This window comes from Vipera berus (assembly GCF_964194415.1).
Source record: "Vipera berus genome assembly, chromosome: Z".
NCBI lineage: Eukaryota > Metazoa > Chordata > Lepidosauria > Squamata > Viperidae > Vipera > Vipera berus.
Genome location: NC_138205.1, coordinates 51,608,815 through 51,632,067, shown reverse-complemented (window position 1 = coordinate 51,632,067; position 23,253 = coordinate 51,608,815). Strand labels below are relative to the sequence as shown.

Genomic DNA, 23,253 nt, shown 5'->3' with positions numbered 1-23,253 from the left:
TCCAAAGTTAATTCTTTGGGCTCTCAATTAAATCCAACTGTTTCTTGAGGAAAGGATTCAAGATGGCTACAACAATCAAAACAAAGAGGATTAATGCAACAAATAACAGAATATCTTAATAGAAACACACTCTATGAATATTGCTTTGAATGGTTTATCAGAATCTACATACAATATCACATTAACTCAAAGAAAGAAAGTCAACATTATTGTTGAGGTACATCCACATGCTAGGAGGGTAAATGCTTTGCCACACCTTATGGTTGTATGAGAAGGAATGCTGAACCAATTTGTCCTGCCGCAAGGCAAGGCAGCGAAGACATGACTTAGGAATTGTATGGTCTGCCTACAGGGAGCTGCCAGATAGCAGGGTTTGAACAACATGCATACTTGGGCGTCTATTGCTTTATCTTTCTCTGGATTGAGACAGGACCTTGTGTCATGCTTCGGGAAACCCAAAGGGCTAAGAGGTTTGAAAGGTTCCCTCTTTTATACAGCATTTTCCATTTCTTCTTTAAATTTTTTTTTTAAGGCAAGGAGCACAGCTTGACAGCCTTGAGACTGAATTTCCACTCATCTCAGCCAGAAGACTTCAGTTTTATTCTTCTTTGTGCCTGGCTTGCTATGGAAAGAAAAATACAAACTCATGCAGCAAGAGAAGCCCTTTGCGGGACTTTCCATTCCTGCTTCTAGTTTGCTATTTGGTTTCCTGAAATTTACAGAATGAATGAGCTCTTTTTGTCTCTTTCCAGCTCAGGTGCCTTGTTCTGCCTTGGACTACAGTTGCAACATTTTCCTAAAACTTTGAAGAACTGCTTGCCTAAACAACCTCTTGTCTTCATTTATATCAGCAGGCTATATCTATAGACTGTACCTTTCTCTTTTTCTACCATTCGATTTGGTCTTCATCCAATTGTTTGCATCTACAGTAGAAAATGTTAACTAGGACAGCAAACGCCTTCTGGATCTGTTCTGTAACTGGCAACTTTAGTGCACTCCTTCCTTGAAAGAGGACATTTAAGCAACATTTAAGAAATCTTAAAAAGTATGTTTAAAATATAATGTAATCACTGCCTTGGTGGAGCAGTGGGCTAATGCCTCCTTAAGTAACACCAGCTGCCTGCAATTAGTGCAGGTTCGCATCCCACCAGGCTCAAGGTTGACTCAGCCTTCCATCCTTCCGAGGTAGGTAAAATGAGGACCCAGATTGTTGGGGGCAATAAGCTGACTTTGTAATAATGCCGCTGGGGGGGTGTCGAAAGCCCTAATAAGCAGGCATATACATAGAATGAAGGCTATTGCTAAGCACATTTAATTTGTGCTTAGATTGTAAGCCGCCCTGAGTCTTCGGAGAAGGGCGGGATATAAATGGGATTAAAATAAAAAAAATAAAAAAATAAAAATTCAAAATACAGGTAGTCTTCAATGAGGTTGGGGAAAAACTTGTTCAAATCCATCTCCCATAGTGATTAGTTCAGAAGACCATTTAGTGAGCAGCTAGCTGCAGACCTGTTACCGATGAAAAGATCTATCTCTGTGCTGCATCAAGGTGGAAAAAAGCTAAAAACTGTTGCTTTAGTATTAGTACTAAATTGTAAATAGTACAAATATTTGGAAATAGTTGCAACAGTTACTGGAATTCAATGCATTTTATTAAAGAAAACAGAGATCCTTGGTTGGAAATAATTTCTTTTGGCTTGAGGCAATTACCAAAAAGGTGAATCTCAGCGTTGTTTTTTTTTTGCTGTCATGTTTTTAACCATTTTAATTCTATATTTGGGTGTTATAAGCTGCCCAGAGTCATTTGGAATGGATGAGCACAATAAATTTAATGAATAATAATAATGAAAATTCATTGGACGTCTCTTTCATCCCAACTTATTCCAGAGTTATGGGAAAAATCTAAAGCTAAGTCTACATAGGCTGTCTCAATTTTCTGGGGAAATATGGGACATGGCCTTAAAATATGTCTTAGAAGTAATCCTCAGATTATGCTAGCAATTGGGACCTGGATTGTCAACAGTGATATAGTCGTATAGCATGACATCACATAACTAATGTTTCTATACCTCCTTTAGACCTCTGACAAATTTTTGACTAGCAATGGCAACAGGCAGAATTATATACATGTCTTTACTATCAGTACCACCCACTTTTTTCTTTTTTTGGTTTTTGTGGGGGGGATTTGGAATTTTAAGCAGAGCAAGATGCAACTGTTGGCCAAAGTTATTTTTGGCTCAAGTTATGTAGGATTCAAACTATCGGGCAAATATCTTAGAAAATGCTATGGTAACTATCTTAGAAAATGGCTTAGCATACCATATTCCCCAGGGATCTGGACCCTTTTGAATGGCTACATCCTGCCTAATTTGCAGCTGTGCAGATACAAGTCAATTATTTGCTTTCTGAGCTCAGCTGCAGAAGAACTTTGTATATTTTGCCTTACAATAATTCTGTGATGTGTGCAGACTTTGAACTGGCATGCTTTCACCACATCTAATTATTAACAAAAACCATATTGTTTGGGCATACCATTTTTGCAAATGTTACTGACAATGGCAAATTATTCAGCAGTTGCACATTTTAAGCTTCTGCAGGCCACTAAAAAGAAACCCAACCTCCTGTTCTTGATGGGCTAAGCAGGAAACCTTGAAAAAGAAAGGAAAAGAAGCTGGATAAATAGTGGTTTGGACCACAATACCATCCTGTACATGTTTCTAGTTTCTATCTAAAATGCTATGATTTTTTTCTGTTTTACATCACATTTTCTTCCTTTTCCACAACTTTGCTAAAACATTGCCCAGTTCTTAGCAAACCTGATTTTTGAAATAGGCATAGGAAAAGTAAAATAAGCAAATCCATGCAAATCTGCACTTATGCTACAAAGGTAGAAAGTATTTGAGCCAATCATATTTCACTTACAAATAGTTTGTGAACAAATTCCACATCATTTTATATATCCATTAAAAATAATAAAGCTCTCCTCTTGATTGTTAAAGTGGCTTGCAAACAGCTGGTGTTCACAAGCAAAACTAGAAGACAAAGATAAGGAGGAAAACAATTGAGCAGAACTTGCACAATCTGTTATAATTCTTTTTCTCTAGAACCAGCAGGCCACAAAATAAGTAACCTCAGCAGATACATGCAAGCATGTTTAAATAGAACTAGCATTCGACTGTAGATTTTTGTTATTTCCCACATTATTCTGATTACAGGTAGTCCTCGAATTACAACAGTTCGAAGTTACAACAGCACTGAAAAAAGTGATTTATGACCATTTTTCACACTTATGACCACTGCAGCATCCCCATGGTCACATTATCAAAATTAAGACGCTTGGAAACTGACTCACATTTATGAGCGTTGCAGTGTCCCAGGATCATGTGATCACCTTTTGCAACCTTCTGACAAGTAAAGTCAATGGAAACCCAGAGTCATTTAACACACGTTAATAATTTTAACAACTGCAGTGATTAACTTAACAATTGTGGCAAGAAAGGTTGTAAAATGGGGTAAAATTCACAACAAATGTCTCACTTAGCAACAAAAATTTTGGGCTCAGTTGTGGTCATAAGTCAAGGACTACCTGTATTTTAAAGCCCTGAATGGATATTGTGCTAATATGTCTCTACAGCTGAAACAAAAAATTAGAAACAGGAAATGGGAATGGGTTAATCTAATTCTGGAGCTTTTACCACCTACAGCTTGTTATGCTTTAGAACCGTCCCCACCTGAATCTTATAATACTGTATCTTTCAAGTTCAGAAAATGAATAAGATGAAATTAAAAGCAATTAAGTAGCAGTGTCAGCTTCTCTTTGATTAAGTCAGGAGGAGGCAAGAAAAATCACTAGTTCTCTTAATGAAATTTTGTCAATTACAAGGGATAAAAAATTTACAATTACAGCACAGGAAAGAGGCTAATACTCTCTAGGTGTGTACGTTTCAAATTAATCAAAGAGAAAGAAAACATATAACTATCCATTAAATAGGGGATGATGAAAACAATAATAGAAATATCACATCACCCAGACAATTTAAAAGCAACCTGAAAGTTAGCTTTCTGGAAAAATACTTGAGAGTTGTTGACATTTGTGTGCTGACTATATGAAAGAACTATTATAGACACATTCCGCAGAAAGCATGACTTTATGTCCCTGAAGAAAAGACCTGTGGCTATTAAATGAATTGAACAAAAAGGAATAAATTAAAAACTAAAAAATGCTTAAAAATGCTGTACAATAGGCAACATCTCTATGCTATCAACATAGGGTTGCCAGTTCCAGCTGAAATCATCCTGGAGATGCCCTTTCCCCAAATATTATTTACTTATTAAATTTATATACCACCCATCTTGCTGTTTGAGGCAACTCTAAACAACTAATAAATTAATGCATTAATAAATGCAGGTTTAATGTTAATATTTATTAACTGAATTAAGAGCTCCTGACTAAAGCTAGTTGCTTATAAAATAAGGAACCCCTTTTGTATATATTGATTTTTCATCTGCCCTCGCTCTATCAACCAGGCAAACAACTTCTGTGTGACACAGAAATATGTAAGCACTCTGCTTTCCTACCTTCCAGCAGAAACTATTAAATCCCCCCAAAATTAAAAACCTCAGATTGGAATAGCTGCCATGAAAAGAGAATACAAATTTTGTGTGTGTGTGTGTGTGTGTGTGTGTGAGAGAGAGAGAGAGAGAGAGAGAGAGAGAGAGAGAGAGAGAGAGAGAGAGGGGGAAAGGGAATACTGTTTACACATTACAGAAAGGACTTAAAATTCAGCAGGCAAACAGACTTGATGTATGCAAACATTTAGGTTTGGAATGGAACAACTCACTGCAGCCAATCTACCATGTCATGAGCCAACTCATCGCAGGCAATTCAACAATTTGATTCAATTGTTTAAAATAATTAAAACATTATTTTAAATTTTGTCATTCACATTTCATCCCTTCTTTTGCATCCTTTAATGATTCTATTCCACCATTCTTTTCAATATTAGTGTAACTTTTGTCCTGTGTCATCTCATGGCAAGTTGGCTATGGAGAGTTGGCCATGGCAAGTTATCCTAGACTCAAAGGGAACCGTTAACACGTCAAAAACTATGTTGGAAGGTCTGCCACATTAATGTAAAGAAGCTCTCTTGAAAGGACAAGGACTGGGGCTTCAAAATGTGGAGGGTTTTCAATGCCTCAGTTCTGGATATCCAACACATTTGGCCATGGAATCAGGTTAAGAAACTCATATTTGAAAATACTGAAACAAGCAACAGTTTCCTCTACAAAAGAATATCCTTGTAATTTTATTGAGAATTTCCAGTGTTGAGAAAATGCTAATATATCCTCAGATCTAATGCTTACAATTCAGCAGGAATTTGTGCTAGGATGAGGGATGGAGACAAAACAGGCAGACACACAGAATGTCTTCCTGTGGTCTTGGAGGATTCTTAGCCCTCATCAACAATTGTTAATTTACATAAAACATCATAAAATCTCCAAAATGGTATGATAGTCCAGCAGCCATTAACATACCACTCCAGATAAAATCATATACCATACTGCTCTTCTTTTAGCTTCTTCCAGAAGGCAATCAAATTGAAGTCTCTCTCTGTGTGTGAGCATTCCAGGGGAGTAGTACTGCTACTGAAAAGCACTTATCTTTGAGTTTTGGCCTTCTTCCTCTCCTAAAAAATGGGAGAACCATCAGCAGTTTTCAGCAAAATTGAATTGGTTGAACCAATTCTACTGTAAGAATCCTGAAAGTATGCCATAAAAAAATTAAAGGCAAAAATCAGCACCTTAAATTGTACCTGAAACGACTTCCGGTCCTGCGCAGTGGCGACCGGTTGCGCCTACATCTAATTTTGCCCTGCCTGGGGACCCTAAATGGGTCAAAGTTGCCCGGAGAGGCGATGAACAAGGGTGCTCCAGCGATTCTGGAACAGCAGCCACTATTCCTTTTGACTTGGGGAAAGCCTTCTAACCCGACAGGAGAAAGGCTGGCCCTACTGCATTGACCAGCCCAAGCTATTTACAACTGAAGTCCAAAAGCACTAACCAGCACAACTGTGAACAGCATGCTTGAAACTGGGTAAGGAATTCAATCTTCTCTTTTCTATTCTACATTTAATTTCCTGGAAAAGATCCCCAAGAAGCAAAATACCTTTGAAAAGGAAGGAGGGGGATTTCTGCCCCATGTTTATACTAATTGAAGTGGTGAATTAATATTTTTATGGAGGATCAAAATATATGGAAGTGAAATAAATAAAAAAACTGAAATTTAAAATTTAAATCTGGATAAATCTAAAATTGTTTAAGACTCTCATTTTAAAGATAATTGTTCATTGTGGAAATTGAAAAACAAATAGTTGCTGACACCGAGTGGTGGATAAAGACTATGATAGCTATGACTTTAATGTAAGACTTGGCAAAACCTGGGAAAAGCTAATCTATGTTTGTGACCTTCAAAGCTTGAACAACAAAGAACATCTGTGACAAAAAAACAAGAAAAAAGACAATAATCTGGGCTGTAGACTAAGAATTATAAATTTCAGAAAAAAAACTTTTTTGAACGATTTGGATTACAAATATCTATTTAATTGGGAAGCTATTTGCAGAGAAAAGAAAAGAAAAACTCAAATTCTTGGCCATCATGGGTTTTATCCATTTCTTAAGAAATGTAAAAGTGTGAGTTGGTTCATGTGGAAAAACAGAGTTAAATTTTCAAATGTAATTAATTTTTGAGAAAATCTTAACCAGTAAGAATACCTAGAATTTGGTGGGAGAAACAAACTAAAATAAGGACTGTAACAGGATCTATGATAAGGCAACCAGAATGATTGGATAGAAAAGAAATATTATATTGATGTGATTATTATTTTTAGGAATATTGGAAAAAATTATACATTGAATTGTTATCTATCAAAACAATAAGAATTGTATTAACTCCATGTTTGCAAAAGAGGATATTTTGGGAAAAGAGGAAATCAACCAAAACCATTATGTGGATTATGGATTATAGAAATCAAATGTTAATGATTGTTTAATAAATGTAACCCAGACAACAGTGTTCACCAATTATTAAGTGCTTTATGTTTTAAAAAAAATCAATAAAATATATTACAAAAAAATTGTATCTGAAAGTCTATTGGTAACCAGTGCAGGTTCACAGACATAAAGCTTTCTTGCTCTAGTGAACAGTGGCTAACATACAAGTTACAGTACTTTAAACTAGGTTGAAATGTCTGCTTTAAAGGCAGCCCAAAGTAGGTACTGCAGTACTTCGAGTTGTGATGATAGCACGATAGCACTGTAATAAGGTTTTCTTCTCTTAGGTAGGGGTGCAATTAATGAAGCAGCTAGAGTTGGGCAAAGGCCTCTTGGCTATTGCCACCTGCTGTGCCTCCAAAGGTGTAAGTCCAGGATGAAGCCCAAATCATAGACCAGGTCCTTCAATAGTGCTTCCCCATCAAGAGATACCATTAAAGCAGCCTATAAAGAACTGTGAGATTAGCCTTCATGAAGAGGAGGAAGAAATACAGCCAAGACAATAATCAGATATAAATGTTGGCCTAAAGCAGGAATAAAGGTGGCTCAGTGGGTTAGGACGCTGAGCTTGTCGATCAGAAGATCGGCAGTTTGGCGGGTCGAATCCCGAGTGCTGCGTAGCAGTGAGCACCTGTTACTCGTCCCAGCTTCTGGCAACCTAGCAGTTTGAAAGCACATAAAAATGCAAGTAGAAAAATAGGGACCACTACGGTGGGAAGGTAACAGTGTTCTGTGCGCCTTTGGTTGTCTAGTCATGCCGGCCACATGACCATGGAGACGTCCTCGGACAAGCGCTGGGTCTTCGGCTTTCAAACGGAGATGAGCACCGGCCCCTAGAGTCGGAAACGACTAGCACGCATGTGCGGGGGGAACCTTTACCTTTACCTAAAGCAGGAATGGAATTTAAGAAAGAATCTCAGACTCACCACCCTAAAGCTTGTCTGTGTTGTCAAGACTGGAGCAAATTTTACAAACTAAATTAGCTAACTGATCCCTATAGTCATCTAGGAGCCCTTGATTCTTCTCCAACAAGCAAGAGTCACTTTAAACACTATCAATTTACAGCCACTACTGCTGAAATAAGAGAGAAATAAAATAAGTCAATGTAAAAAGAAATTTAAAAAACAAAATGTTGCTCTTCTGAGTGTTAGGAGGTATTTATAAAATGAGCAAATCCTGTTCTTTCTCACTATACTTTAATTGCTTATACACACAACTCACCACTAGACCAAATTAGAAGCCTCTAAATAAGCAATGTGTATGGGACGCGGTGGCTCAGTGGGTTAGGACGCTGAGCTTGTCGATCAGAAGGTCGGCAGTTTGACGGGTTGAATCCTGAGTGTCGAGTAACAGAGTGAGTGCCTGTTACTCGTCCCAGCTTCTGCCAACATAGCAGTTTGAAAGCACGTAAAAATGCAAGTAGAAAAATAGGGACCACTACAGTGGGAAGGTAACAGCGTTCCGTGCGCCTTTGGAGTCTAGTCATGCCGGCCACATGACCACGGAGACGTCCTCGGACAAGCACTGGCTCTTCGGCTTTGAAACAGAGATGAGCATCGGCCCCTAGAGTCGGAAATGACTAGCACGCATGTGCAGGGGAACCTTTACCTTTTTTAAACTGCCAATTCAACTTGGGATTTGGATAAAGGCAGCTTATTATGTATATTTTGCCCTATGAGTACACTGAATTAAAAAAATGAAACTTTGCTTTTTTATCCTTTACCAACTGTTGCCAACATGATTTATATAGCACTTGCAAGTGGATACAGTAGAAGTGAAGGAAAAAACAAGCTTGGTATTTATGACAGCATATCAGTTTGAGGTACTGCATCCAACAGATTTATGATGGCAAACTGTTTTAGACAAAACTCTCCAGCCCTGCTGTGAAAAGGGGCTAAGCACAAAACTACTAATATCATTAGATGAATTCTAGGGATTGTCTGGCCTAACATACAGAAAAAAATAGTTCAAATTCTGTACTTTCCTTCCTCCTTTGTTACCAGTATTTTTCTTCTCTACAACTGCATCCTATAAAACCAAACCAATAAACTATAACCCCCACAGGAATTTATATCCTAAGAATTTAAATTATTAGCCTATTCAGTAGTGTGAAAACCTCTTCAAAAAAACCCTTCTTGGTTTCCAGTTTTTCGCAGTAGTGCAGCAGCTGAGGGATCGTGGGGCTCCGCACCCTACCACCAATTTCTGCCTGCTAGGGTACCCTAAATGGGCCTGAAGTTGCCCTATAGAGGCAACAAAGAAGGATGTCCTGCTGATTGTGGAGAGATGGTGGTTGATCCAATCGGCTTGGGAAAAGCCCTCCAGAAACTGGCAGGAGAAAGGCTAGCTAACATCAGAATTTAACCCAAGCTACAAGCAGCTGAAGCCCAAAAGCACTATTTTAAGCTGACTATAAACAATGTGTTTGGAACTGGGTAAGAAGAGAGAATTTTCTCTCTTCTACTTGAAAATTGATTCCCTGGGGGGGGGACCCCAAAAGCAAAAAGCCTCCAAAAGTGTGGAGGGGGATCTTGGCCCCACCCTCCTACAGACGGAAGTGGCAAATTAAACTGTTCATGGAGAACAGAAATATATTGAAAGAATTACAAGACTTAACTTGGATAAGTTTGAAATAGGGGGAATCTGTTAAGATTTTCTTTATAAATCATGGAAATAGAAGTAAACAATTGTCTATTACTGAAAAATGGAAAAAAATGATGTGGTGCTGACATCTAGCAGTGGATGAAAATATACAACAGCAGTTGCTTTATTATAGGGATTGGCAAAGCCCAGGAAGAGATGACTGCTTCTTGATGACCTTCAATGTCTTAATAACAGAGAACAGCTGTGACAAAAAAAGGAAAGAAAAAAGAAAACATTTTGGGCTACCTACAAAGTGAGAACTATAAACTGTAAAAAAAAAGAAGTCCTTTCTGGATTACAAATACTAACTCAACTATGATTCTAAAGCTGTGTTTGGCTATCATGAAAAACCAGAGATCTGCAGAAAGAATCTACCAAGAAAAAATAACTCCAAAAGGAGATCTATGCTATGTTGCAACTAATTCAAACAATATCAAACCACAAGGAAATCAAAAATAACTTTGAAAATATAAATGGACACATCTTCAATTTAAGTTTACAACACAAAAATTCTCAGAAAACAAAAATAGAGTGAGCAGAATAAACGGACAACTGAATACGAGAGGAGAGATTTTCAGATGGAACTTAACAACAGAAGAAAGTATGACTTAAACCCAGAAGGAAAAAAACTTACATGAAATACTGGATATGGAAAGATAACCTACACTTTAAGATCACAAAATAAGTTTGAGGGCAAGAATTTTTTTTTGACAAAATGGATTCTGTCAGGAGAACTATGAGAACCTGAGACAAAAAATGATAAATAAAATCAAGAAAGGAAAATTCTCAATGAAAACAAAAGGGCAAAACCTTCCTATAAAAACATCTTACCTGTTTTGCCTTTTATACCTTAACAACATTTTGAAGATTATGGGAAGATTTTTGGATTCAGTGAAGCATTCTGGTCAGGAAAGATGTTTGGCAAAAGAAAAAAAAAGGCTAAAGCTAGAATTAAGAAACTAGATGATGGGATTTACCAGAAGAAATATTTAAAAATTAAATGTTTGTTTGAATATGGTTAAAGAAATAGAATTTGGATATAAATGAAGATTAGTTTGGGATGAACCCCTAAAGTAATATAGCATGCCTTGTTTTTTCTTTTGTTTTGTTGTTTGATATGAGAAATATAAAAATATTGGGATGGTTTATATAAAAGAAATGTTTTCTGTTTTCCTTTTTTTTAAGATATGAGAAATGTAAAAATGTTGGGATGGCTTGTATGAGAAAAAAGACTTAAATACTTAACTGTAACTAATCTTAACCAATGAGAATGCTTTGAATACTGTGGGGAAAACAAATTTAAATAAGAACTTTATAAACAGGATCTATGACGAGGCAACAAAGATGATCAATCAGAAAAATTTTATATTGATGTAGTTATTTGCAGAAATATGAGCAAAATGTTTATATTTGTCATTGATTCAAATAATAAGAATTCTATTAATTTAAGGTTGGCAAAAGAGAATATTATTGGAAGAAGAGAAAATCAAGCAAAGCCATAATATGGTCAATAGATTTATAGAAATTGTCATTGTTTTTTACATAATAACCCAGACAAAATGCTGTTTACCAAATATTAAAGTGATTATGTTAAAAAACAATAAAACAATTTTTTTAAAAAAACTCTTCTTCACAAAAAGAAAAAATACAGAGTCCAACCAATATCAGATCCACTAAAGGAACACATTCAAAATTGCAGCACTATAGAATCAGGTTGAGTTAGTGTCAATTCTGCTGCATGGATCACTTTGCTATAATTAGGAATATATCATTATATGCAAGTGCTTAGACATCCCTGGTCAATTTGTGCATGTTAATGGAATCCAAAATGAACAGCTGATAAAACTTGTATATTGTACAAAGATAAAACATGTATGATACAAAGATAAACATGACATCTTCCTGCAAATTTGACAGCATGCATATTGTTTATATAAGGCCTAATATTTCTGAGAAAGGCTCTGCAAGAAAAAGTGTTTGTGTGTTTGGGGGAGGGGAAATCCAAAAACAATATTAGCTATCTATGACAGAGGTCCCCAACCTTTTGGGCATCAGGGACTGGTTACGTGGAGACAGGTTTTTCCACAGACTAGAGGGGGCGTGGTTTTGTGTGCTGCCTGCATCCCACGGATGGGGCTTTGCTTGTTTGTGCGGCCCGGTTGCTGGCATGCTGCAGCCCGGTACCGCAGCATGCCAGGGGGTTGGAGACCCCTGATCTATTGGAAGCTTTTGGAAATTGCATTTCTGCCAAAAAGTGTTTCAAAGACAAAGGGTGAGCAAACCTTTACACCTATCATTTTGCATCTATCATATTCATTACTTTTATTCTCAATCTGCAAGCTGCACATTAAAAAGCTTGCAGTTACAGAAAGATGTAAAGTTTAATTCTACACTATGAGCTTGAACCATCTATTATGAAATTAGGGATTTGACCAGGAATGCCTAAATTTTTGCATATGACTGTACCTTGCTTTAAAACAATGTGTTTAATCAGATGATTTGTTCTGACTATATATAGAATATCTGAGTATTTCCCATACAGTGGATAGCTCAGCAGAAAAATGGAATCTCTCATGGAGCAAGAGGCTTGAAGATAAGTTACATGTTGCTACTCTTATGTGGAATCAAATATTCTATGCACCTTCCAGGCAACACGGGTGTTTGTTCCTATGGGAAAGAGATCTCTGCATAGCTAGATCTTACTATTTCAACCATACACTTGCTGACTCATCATTACTATGGTAAACTTTGCTCTATCACATTACTGGATTCTTCTTGCACCTTAGAATATGAAGTGGAATTCATGGTTGCACTTGTTTCATTCAGCATAAGAATTAATTGGGGGTAGAAATAAAGCATTGATAACATAGAGATCCTTATGAAGAACTACAGAATTCACTAAATTGGAACCTCAGAGCTTTGAGTTACCTGATCAAGCTTTTTTTTGGTCCTTTACTGCCCAATCAGATTATGAGTTCTCCCAAACCCAGGATAAACTCATCCGTATCTTCATTTAAACATACACTCTAATATTACTCCTTTTGATGTCTCCCAGAACCTAATTACTCACCTGCATTGGATAAATCAGATTTTTCCTTACCATGAATAATTTTATTCATCTCTTCCCTATTTGTCTGCTGTAATGAAATGTTGGAAGGCTATAGTTCTAAAATCTTTAAGTATTCAAATACATAATACAAAATTTTAGTTGAGAACTGAATGAAATGCACTAGATCTGCAAAGCAGCGCTCTTCAATTTCAGTTCAGGAAAAGTTAACAAAGACTATGGAACAGCATGACTGAAGGGACCAATAGTAAAGAGATACATGTTTTATTTAAGAAAACACACTCTGGCACTATTCATTACTAACCAACACTATTAATTCACACATAAAGACTGCAAAATATGTATCTGAGGCTTTGCTCCTGACCCCTTATGATGAAATTCTGTTTCTTGTGGGGTTTTTTGACCATCGTTAACACAGAGGTAGGCAACCATTTTTTATTTATTTATTTCTGTGGAAGGCCATGTTCCTCTATAAGTAATCAGTCTAGGATTGTATCACATGCTGAGATAGGACAGAGCTAAAGCAACTGATCCATTTAGCCAGAGCAAATTACATTAAGCTTATTCTTTCTGAAATCCCCCCTTTTTATCCATCTTTCCTTATCCAATGTATTCTCTCTCTCTTTTCCCCTACAAAGAAGACACAGATAAGGATGCATTGCTTTTGCTAGAAAAATGAACTGATTGATTGTAAAGATCTTTCAATGTCAAGTTGCATGAAATGAGACCAGAAATTGCAAACAGTTTACTCCTGCTTAAGCCCATTCTGAATGATCAATATTCATTCAACTTGGAAGCCAACTGGATTTCAAAGTACACTACAAAAGAAGTATGAAAGTGCCTTCAAGCTTCGTCCAGGAGACAGGAAAAAGTAAATACCACCATGTAGGGCAAAACCCTCAGGAACAAGATCTGAAAATGGGCTTATTTCATGCCTCATCATCATCACTGATAAAGCTCAGATCTACTATTATAGAGATTTTTCATTTTACCCCATAACTTTCTAAAATGTCAGAGGAGAAACTTGGGAATAAACTGCAGACTCAAAATTATAGCTCCTTTTCATTAACAGGTCTGAGATAAGAATGATAAAGGGCAAAAATCAAATGGATACAGACAGAAATATTGGTTACCAATACACTGGTACCTATGAGGATGATTAAAGATAGATTCAAAATTCCTGTTACTTTTAATTTGTCGGCATAATAGAAGTTGTACAGAGGTTCAATGCAGAAAGGAAATATAAGCAATCCAACAAAGCAGCTGATACAAGGAAACAAACAGGGAAGGCTGCTCTCAGGAGCAGCTAGTGAGGGTAGCTGTTATGTGATTTTTTTAAATCTGGGTAAGGATAAGGCTTACCTAGCTACAAATGACAGTGATGCAAAGGCAGTTGCAATACGTTCAGGGCAATGAACCTCCTGTGCCCTTGGGAGATGGTAGAGAAAAGGCCTCTTTAAAACAAACAGGGAAAGAAGTCAACAAATTTCATTCATCGTGCCACTGTTGCTGTTTTTAAACAAATCTAACACCACTAAGAAGACTACAGCACAAGATGGATATAAAGATAAATAGTAGATCTGAAAAGAAACTGCAGCATCCCACAGATAGCATCCCCTTTCTGTTTTCATGAAAACCAGGAAAAAGTAAAGCGGAAGAAGCCAACAGGATTTATTCAGACCTAGCAGAACATCTAAGACGCTTTGGGCATTGGCCAGGCAAGGTCTCCAGAAACAAGTGCTAGGCTCATTTAATTAGAGCAGGAAAGAAAAAGGATTATGATGAAATATACTTCAGGTCTTCCGTGCTTGATCATTCATGCTGAAATTAGGCAGGCCAATCTTGCTAAACCATCTAACAGGTTTGCCTTGCTATATATATATATATGGTAAAATAAATGATAAATGATAAAATAAATGTAATGGAAGAAATACATGTAGAAAAGAGAAATTTACAACGGCATTAAAACTTGCATGATTGGACAAGTCACAAAGTTAGATAAGGGGAAACCATGCTGAGATGAAAAACTGAGTTTCAGTGGGAAGACTAAAGTGAAGCTTATGACCAGAAACATCAGCTCTGGGTAGAAGTCGACAGTGCTCTTGGCAGGCACAAACTAACTAGAAAGGAGATTGTCAGGGATGCTAGACCTGGACTGTTTAGGGCTTCTGATCTTGGGATTCTTGCCTGAAACAGCTCAGCGAATCTCCTATTCCTACCAATATAGCAGGAGATGGTCTGTTCTATCTTTCTGTATCTCAAAGACATGGTAGGAAAAGGGAAAAATTAAAAGATCCAACAAAAAACCAACCAGAAAAGGACTAGGAGTGAGAGTTTCTTTAGATGTTTAACTAAAAGTATGGTGAGGACTGTTTCCAGCCAGCTTCCCCATCTTGATAGTCACATAAACTGAGGCGAAGACTGTCTTGGGCCTACTGAAGAGTTCATAAGTTCAGAATGCAGCCATATCAGTAGAGGGTCTCTGCATTGCTGCTCCGGGGTCGCTTGATCTTCTCAATATTCTTTAGAATCATGTCATGCAGAGTCACCTGGAAGAAGAGAATCTGGCTGTTAGTTTTTTTTCTCCTGACTCTGGCAAGTATTTTTGTTTAACCAAGAGTATCATATTTCTCTCCAAGAAAGATTATTGCCCAACAACCTACCATTCTATACTTCAATGAATGCAAGGTTAGTTAAAATTAAACCAATTTCATGGAGTCATGGGTTTTCCACAAATATTTCTAAGACACTATCAATTGAACAGAGGATTCTTTTCATAAAATTATCAAAAATACACTGGCTGAGAGATTGAGAACTATAAGAGTGGTTCAAATAGGCTTGTATTTGAAGTACTGACTTGAATCTTGAATGCTGTTGTACTTGAAATGATAAACTGACACATCTATGATATCTACCAAAAGTGCCATACCATAAAACTGAAAGTTAAATGGAAAAAGAATACTCTACCTTCGAATTAATCAACATATTACAGTAACATAGTCTTTTCTAGTCATATACCTAACAAGTCATCAGATTTCAACTCCCAAAATTTTCAGTGTTATCATTTGCCATTCCCTTGTCCCAATATTTTTGATAAATGGAAAGCATTTCTTTGGCAGACATTCATGTCCCAGACAGAATCCTAAAGACCAAAGTTTTGAACAGTCCTGCCATAAGCTACAGTTTGGGAATTCTATATCAGATCTGGAGGGCACTAGCAGTCCAACAACACAGAAGTAACTAACACCTCTCCTGTCTATTGTAATGAATACTCTTCACAGTTTTTGTCACTTTCACTTTCATCACTTTAACACATCACAATAACTATGATGAGGACAAGTTGTCAAAAGACCTGTCAGGTTTACCAAAGAGAAGTTTGGAATTGCATTTCCATTAGCTACTCTTATAGTACAGTATATAGAAGAAATACTACAGTGAACACAACACAATGGCATAAATTAGCTGCACGGCCTATGATTAAATATATATTTTCTTCCAATTGTAAAAAAAGTATTAGCTGCTATTGGTCAGTGTTAATGACTAACAAAATGTCACTTGCCCACAACATAAGTGAAAGCTTCTAAATTCCTGGTTGTAGCTATGCCACATGTCAACTTCCCTCCGTCCAGTGCGCTCCCACAGAGAGGGCCTCCTCAGGGTGCCTCCGATCAGAGAATGTCGATTGGTGGCTCCCAGGGGGAGGGCGTTCTCTGTGGGCGTGCCAGACCTGTGGAACCGCTTGCCGGTCGAGCTACGGATGGCCCCCGACCTTCGCTCCTTCCGGCGCGATCTAAAAACTTATTTATTCGATCAATCTGACCTGGTTTGATGGGTTAGGGTTTTAATATGGCTTTTAATTATTGTTTATATTCGGGCATAATATTTAATTGTCTTTTAACTTTTGTATTTCGCTTTTATATTTATTGCCCTGTACACCACCCTGAGTCCTTCGGGAGAAGGGCGGTATAAAAATTGAATAAAACTAAACTAAACATAAAGAGAGTACAAGAAAGATCTCTAAGGCTGAGAAAGAAACCAGAATTTCTCAAAGTGCTTCTCAGTGTGCCAATTTGTCACCAATGCTATACAAACAGCAATGGCTGTCAGTTGGCTTAGAGTGCAATTCAAGGTGCTGATTATATAAAGAAGTCCTGCATTTCTTAGGCCCTGGTTACCTAAGAGACTAATTCCTGTTTATCAGTTAAGCTCCAGCAGAATGGATGTGCTGCAGGTCCCCTACACTGAATCTTGCCATCTTATGGGACCAAGGAAGTGGACCTTCTCTGTTACATCCCCGCCACGATGGAACCGCATCCCTTAGACATGAGCATGGCACCCTCTCTTCTAGGGTTCTGGAAAGGTTTGAAAAACTGGCTTTGCTCCCAAGGGCTGATGGGGTTGCTGTTTGTTATTTGTTTAATGGCCATTTTGTTTTGTGGATTTTATTAGAACATTTAATATTTTTAGCTGTTTTTGCCTCTTTTTTAGTTTTGTGTACCACCGAGACTCCACTGGAGTTGTGTGGCCAATAAATTTAAATAAATAAAAAAACATTAATAGCAATAAGCAGCTAAGCATTTCAAGGGCAGCCTTATTTGAGAGAAATGTAATCAAGTTTCACGTTCTTGATGATTTCCTTAATAAACTATTGTTAGTATTTAGGTTTACTTGGATTCTGTATAAATATACTCTTTAGCTTTTTGACAACTTCAATATTTCTTTCACTGAGAAAGGAAAAGAAAGGTTTCTGTTAGAAAATTCTCTTTGCATGTTGTACTCTGCTATTAAGGAATTCATAAGATGAAGTGAGCACATTTCCAACATTTCTCAGCAGAATTCTTATCTTAGTTTGCTGCAAGAGACTTTACACATTTAATTAATTTCAGATATGAAGCAATTTAAATTTACTTTGGTTTTCTCAATATAAAATTGAGAATATATAAAATATAAAAAAAATCTGCAGAAGTAACATAGCTAATTGATCATGTTATCATTATGTCTTGGTTCAGAGACTATACTTTGCTCATTTGTTTAAATATGGTTTGTGCAAAAAGCTATAATTGCCTGGGGTTACATAATACACTCTGGTTTGAATTAGGCTTAGATCAGGGCTTTTCAACCTTTTCACCCATTGTACCACTTTTAGGATATGGCAACATCCGAGTACCACCAGTCACCTAGCAAGGTGTCAAAAACTTGATGACCAAAAAAAAAAAAAAAGGAAAAAAGTGAAGTACAGGTAGTCCCTCAACTTACAACAGTTCGCTTAGTCACTGTTCAAAGTTACAATGGCACTGAAAAAAGTGCCCCCAAGCCACAGCTGAGCAAGACACCGGCCTGCCCTCCCAGCGGCGCTCTTCCTCCTGTCCAAGGTTTTCATTGTTGTAAACATTACTGTTGAGGATTGGCAGCGGGGGTGGGGGGGTGTTTAGTTTTTATTCCCCCCGTCTGCTGGGTGGTTGCAGCAGGTTTTGGTCACTTCACATGACCCTGGGACACTGTGACCATCATAATTATGAATCAGTTGCCAAGCATCTAAATGTAAATCACAAGACCCTGGAGATGCTGCAACATTCCAGCTGATCGGTGCTTCTTCTGGGCTCAGCAGAAGCACCAGGATCAGCGCCGAGCTCCAGCTGGAGCCTGGCACTGATTCTGGCATTTCCACTGAGCCCTGACAGCCCCGAAGAAGCGCTGATCCTGGTGCTTCCACTGAGCCCTGACAGCCCTGCAGCTCCAGGCATCTCTCACTCAGGCTTGTGCGGTGCTGCCACCGATTCAGCTCATTCCCCTCCCCCGCTACCACTTTTCTAGGATGGTCATGTACCACCTGCCAGGTGCCAATGTACCGCAGGTGCTACCCTTGCCACTGGTTGAAAAGCCCTGGCTTAGATTGTTATGTGAGCCCAGTCTGAAAGTTCTACATATTATGTGAATAGAGTAATATTTCCTATTTTTATGTTAACCCCCTCCAAAAAAGCATAGGATCTATGTAAAATAGGTGATCTAATTATTAAGCAAGTAAGCAAAAATATTGAGTATTCTATCTTTATTTTTCATTACATTTTTCAAAGAAGCTACTTAGACAGATCAATTCTAGGCATGAATAGAAATTAAATCAGCATCACTTAAGCACTTGTCTGGTATTTGCAGATCCAAACAGATTGGAAAGTCTCACGTTATCAAAGGGTGATTCCTTAAATAAGCAGTGGGATTGTTCTACAATCAAGAACCCTGCACAATTATATAGAGACACAAAGCCAATTACATAGGGACTGTGCTTAAAAGATCTGCTGGTATCTCCCTAACATAACACAGAGATAAGTTTTACTTCTTGTTTCTTTGTCTGTTTCTTGTTTCGTTAAAAGATGTCCAAAGGTTTACCTGTTAACCAGCATATAGTTACAGTAAACTATACTCTACTCTACTATCTCCCGAGATTTCAATGGTTTGGGCAACATTAACTATTATTCTCAGATGGACAGCAACCACAATTGCATATACAGTTGTATTATAGACTAAAAATTATTTCTTCTTTCCTCTAATAATTTCAACCCCTTTCTCAAGACTTCCAGTATCTATGCAATTTGTTACTTACTACCTTGCCTATAAGTATTATTCCTTAGGATAATACCATATCACCATATTTCTTTCAACAAGAAGTTGAGACTTTATAATTGCTTCTGCTGGACAAGAGCCTTGGTGGAGCAGTGGGCTAATGCCTCCTTAAGTAACACCAGCTGCCTGCAATTAGTGCAGGTTCGCATCCCACCAGGCTCAAGGTTGACTCAGCCTTCCATCCTTCCCAGGTAGGTAAAAGGACCCAGCTGACTTTGTAATAATGCCGCTTGGGGGGGGAGGGCGAAAGCCCTAATAAGCAGGCATATACATAGAATGAAGGCTACTGCTAAGCTTGTAAGCCGCCCTGAGTCTTCGGAGAAGGGCGGGATATAAATGGAATTTTTAAAAAATGATAAATCTAAAGAAATAATCCAAGACAACGGCACAAAAATACAGTACTCAACATACTATTTATTTGGAACTTCCAACACTTGACTAAGGTAGCTAAGAGTTCTAGAAGTTGAATTCAGCAACATATGGAGGTCAAAAAACCCTTATCTACTTTTGTTACAGGAAACTCTTAATTTATTAGAAGGGATGTTATCTTCCAACCTGGAAGAAACAATACATTGACTTACATATTGATTTCTGAGCTCTGAAATGATGAGCCGGAGACTGATGTATTCTTTTTCATCCATTTCAGTCACTGTGCGGCGGTAATCTTCCTACAGAGACAGTTATTTAATCAGAACCATTTAGTCCCTACCATGCAATGGTAGTAGTAGTAGTAGTAGTGAGGAATTTTTAGGATCCTTCATTATTAATGCTATTGGAAGCTGCAGTACAGATTTCCCATCTCTACACTAAGACAACTTGTAGCTAAGGAGTTTCAATCCATCTCTCAGTTTTAACAGTACAAAAATCTGCCATCCTCAGGGTTTTCATAAACAGAACACCAACCATTTCTGAATGTTATTAAATTATTAAATTCTAGTAAGAAAGCTAATCTTTTGTGACTAGTTTACCTCCAGAATGGGGATCTGAAGCAAGGACGTGCATTTAGGGTCAGACCTTTTTCCAATTAGGGAAGTGGGAGGAGAGGGGTTTTTGTCCAGTGACAAGGGCTGCAAGTTAAGAAAACTATCATGCTTTAAAATATTTTACTTATACTTTTACCCTAAATTTTCAGAAAATATAATCAGTTATTCAGCAATACAATTATGTGGGTTTCTAGGGACTGCCCACTTTTTATCTAATATCGGTCTAGACCAGGGGTAGGCATCCTTGGCTCTTTTATGACTCCTGGACTACAACTCCCAGAATTCCTGAGCCAACCATGCTGAGGGGAAAGGGAGAGATTTCCAAGCTGAGCTGTGCTGGCTCAGGAATTCTGGGAGTTGAAGTCTATGAGTCATAAGAGCCAAGGTTGCCTACCCCTGGTCTAGGCATTTGATTCATATTGTTATTTCCAAGGAGAACACACTCTAGAACAGAGGTCCCAACCTTTTGGGCACCAGGGACCGGTTCTGTGGAGAGGTTTTTCCGCAGACTGGAGGGGGCATGGTTTTGTGTGCTGCCTGCATCTTGTGGATGGGGCTTTGCTTGTTTGTGCAGACTGGTTGCTGGCATGCCATGGCCCGGTACTGGTCCACGGACCGGGGGCTGGAGACCCCCGTTCTAGAATCTTTTCAATTATTTCTAATCCGCCTAATGGTCCTAAATCTAATTCAGTAATTAATTTAATATCTCCACTTACCACATGAGGATATTTTGCTATTTTAGAAACCAGCTTTGCTCGTGTGATGTAGTATCTGAAACAAAATGGGGAAAGTGCTGCAATGGATGGTGTAAGTGACACACAACAATGCATACTCTAGAGTTACCCCATTGGAAAAAAAATCTTGAAATGCTCTGCAAGGAGATACTCACCTAGAGATCTGGTCCAAGTATGAAGCTGCCTCACTCTCCACAGTTCGGAGTTCAGCTACAGTCTCTTCCTGCAAAGAAAGAAGCCAGCAAGAAAATATTAAGAGAAGACTTCATACTGAGGACAATTATAATTAGATATACCCAGACAGCTTTTAAAGATAGAATACAGGACCTTGTTTAGCAACAGCAATTGGGGCTTGAAGCTCTGTTAAGTGAAATGGTTGCTAAATTGAAAATCAAGTATAAGTAGTCCTCTACTTACAGCCATTCACTTAGTGATGATTCAAAGTTACAAGAGCAATGAAAAAAGTGACTCACAACCATTTTTCACACTTAAAACGGTTGCAGAATCCTCAGTCACCTAATCAAAATTCAGGGGCTCAGCAATTGGCATGTACTTATGAGTTGTGGGGTCTTGGGTCATATGATCACTTTAACACCATTCTGACAAGAAAAGTGAATGAGGAAGCCAGATTCACTTAACAAGTATGTTACTAACTGATCAACTTCAGTAATTCACTTACCGTATATACTTGAGTATAAGCCGAATTTTTCAGCCCACTTTTTGGGCTGAAAAATTCCACTTCGGCTTATACTCCAGTCAACAAAAAAACTTACCGAGGACTTGTGCGCGGCCGAGGCTTTGGTGCTTCCGGGATCGCCCGCACCTCTCCCAAGCCACCGCCGTCCGAGACCTGCCGAAGTTTGGGGAGGTTTGGGGAGGTGCGCGCGCACCTCCCCAAACTCCGCGCCTTGCCTGCCTGCTTCTTTCCGCAGCGGAAAGAAGCAGGCAGGCAGGGCGCGGAGGAACGGAGACTTGCCGACGTTTGGGGAGGTTTGGGCGCCTCCCCAAACCTCGGCAGGTCTCCGTTCCTCCGCGCAGACCTGCCGACGTTTGGGGAGGTTTGGGCGCCTCCCCAAACCTCGGCAGGTCTCCGTTCCTCCTGCCAACCTTTGGGGAGGTTTGGGCGCCTCCCCAAACCTCCCCAAACCTCGGCAGGTCTCCGTTCCTCCTGCCGACCTTTGGGGAGGTTTGGGCGCCTCCCCAAACCTCCCCAAACCTCGGCAGGTCTCCGTTCCTCCTGCCGACCTTTGGGGAGGTTTGGGCGCCTCCCCAAACCTCGGCAGGTCTCCGTTCCTCCGCGCAGACCTGCCGACGTTTGGGGAGGTTTGGGCGCCTCCCCAAACCTCGGCAGGTCTCCGTTCCTGTTTGGGGAGGTTTGGGCGCCTCCCCAAACCTCCCCAAACCTCAGCAGGTCTCCGTTCTTCCTGCCGACCTTTGGGGAGGTTTGGGCGCCTCCCCAAACCTCCCCAAACCTCGGCAGGTCTCCGTTCCTGTTTGGGGAGGTTTGGGCGCCTCCCCAAACCTCCCCAAACCTCGGCAGGTCTCCGTTCCTCCGTGCAGACCTGCCGACGTTTGGGGAGGTTTGGGCGCCTCCCCAAACCTCCCCAAACCTCGGCAGGTCTCCGTTCCTGTTTGGGGAGGTTTGGGCGCCTCCCCAAACCTCGGCAGGTCTCCGTTCCTCCGCGCAGACCTGCCGACCTTTGGGGAGGTTTGGGCGCCTCCCCAAACGTCCCCAAACCTCGGCAGGTCTCCGTTCCTGTTTGGGGAGGTTTGGGCGCCTCCCCAAACCTCCCCAAACCTCGGCAGGTCTCCGTTCCTCCGCGCAGACCTGCCGACGTTTGGGGAGGTTTGGGCGCCTCCCCAAACCTCCCCAAACCTCGGCAGGTCTCCGTTCCTCCGCGCAGACCTGCCGACCTTTGGGGAGGTTTGGGCGCCTCCCCAAACGTCCCCAAACCTCGGCAGGTCTCCGTTCCTGTTTGGGGAGGTTTGGGCGCCTCCCCAAACCTCCCCAAACCTCGGCAGGTCTCCGTTCCTCCGCGCAGACCTGCCGACCTTTGGGGAGGTTTGGGCGCCTCCCCAAACGTCCCCAAACCTCGGCAGGTCTCCGTTCCTGTTTGGGGAGGTTTGGGCGCCTCCCCAAACGTCCCCAAACCTCGGC

General features: G+C 39.5%; 1 protein-coding gene across 2 annotated transcripts in view; it reads right to left on the bottom strand.

The window, feature by feature from the left end:
- Positions 1-23,253, bottom strand: part of PSME3 (proteasome activator subunit 3) — a 449,122-nt gene that overhangs the window by 412,825 nt on the left and 13,044 nt on the right. Inside the window, exons 8-11 of one of the 2 annotated variants that reach the window (XR_014028617.1) lie at positions 21,251-21,318; positions 21,078-21,132; positions 19,960-20,046; positions 7,930-15,309 (exon numbers count right to left, since the gene is read on the bottom strand). Coding sequence is in view for 1 of the 2 variants with exons in the window: in XM_081345161.1 (XP_081201287.1) it covers positions 15,229-15,309; positions 19,960-20,046; positions 21,078-21,132; positions 21,251-21,318 (291 nt within the window). In the remaining variant the exon portion in view is untranslated. Of the gene's footprint in view, positions 1-7,082; positions 15,310-19,959; positions 20,047-21,077; positions 21,133-21,250; positions 21,319-23,253 lie in introns of those variants that run through there. The other variant, XM_081345161.1, reaches the window with a different exon arrangement.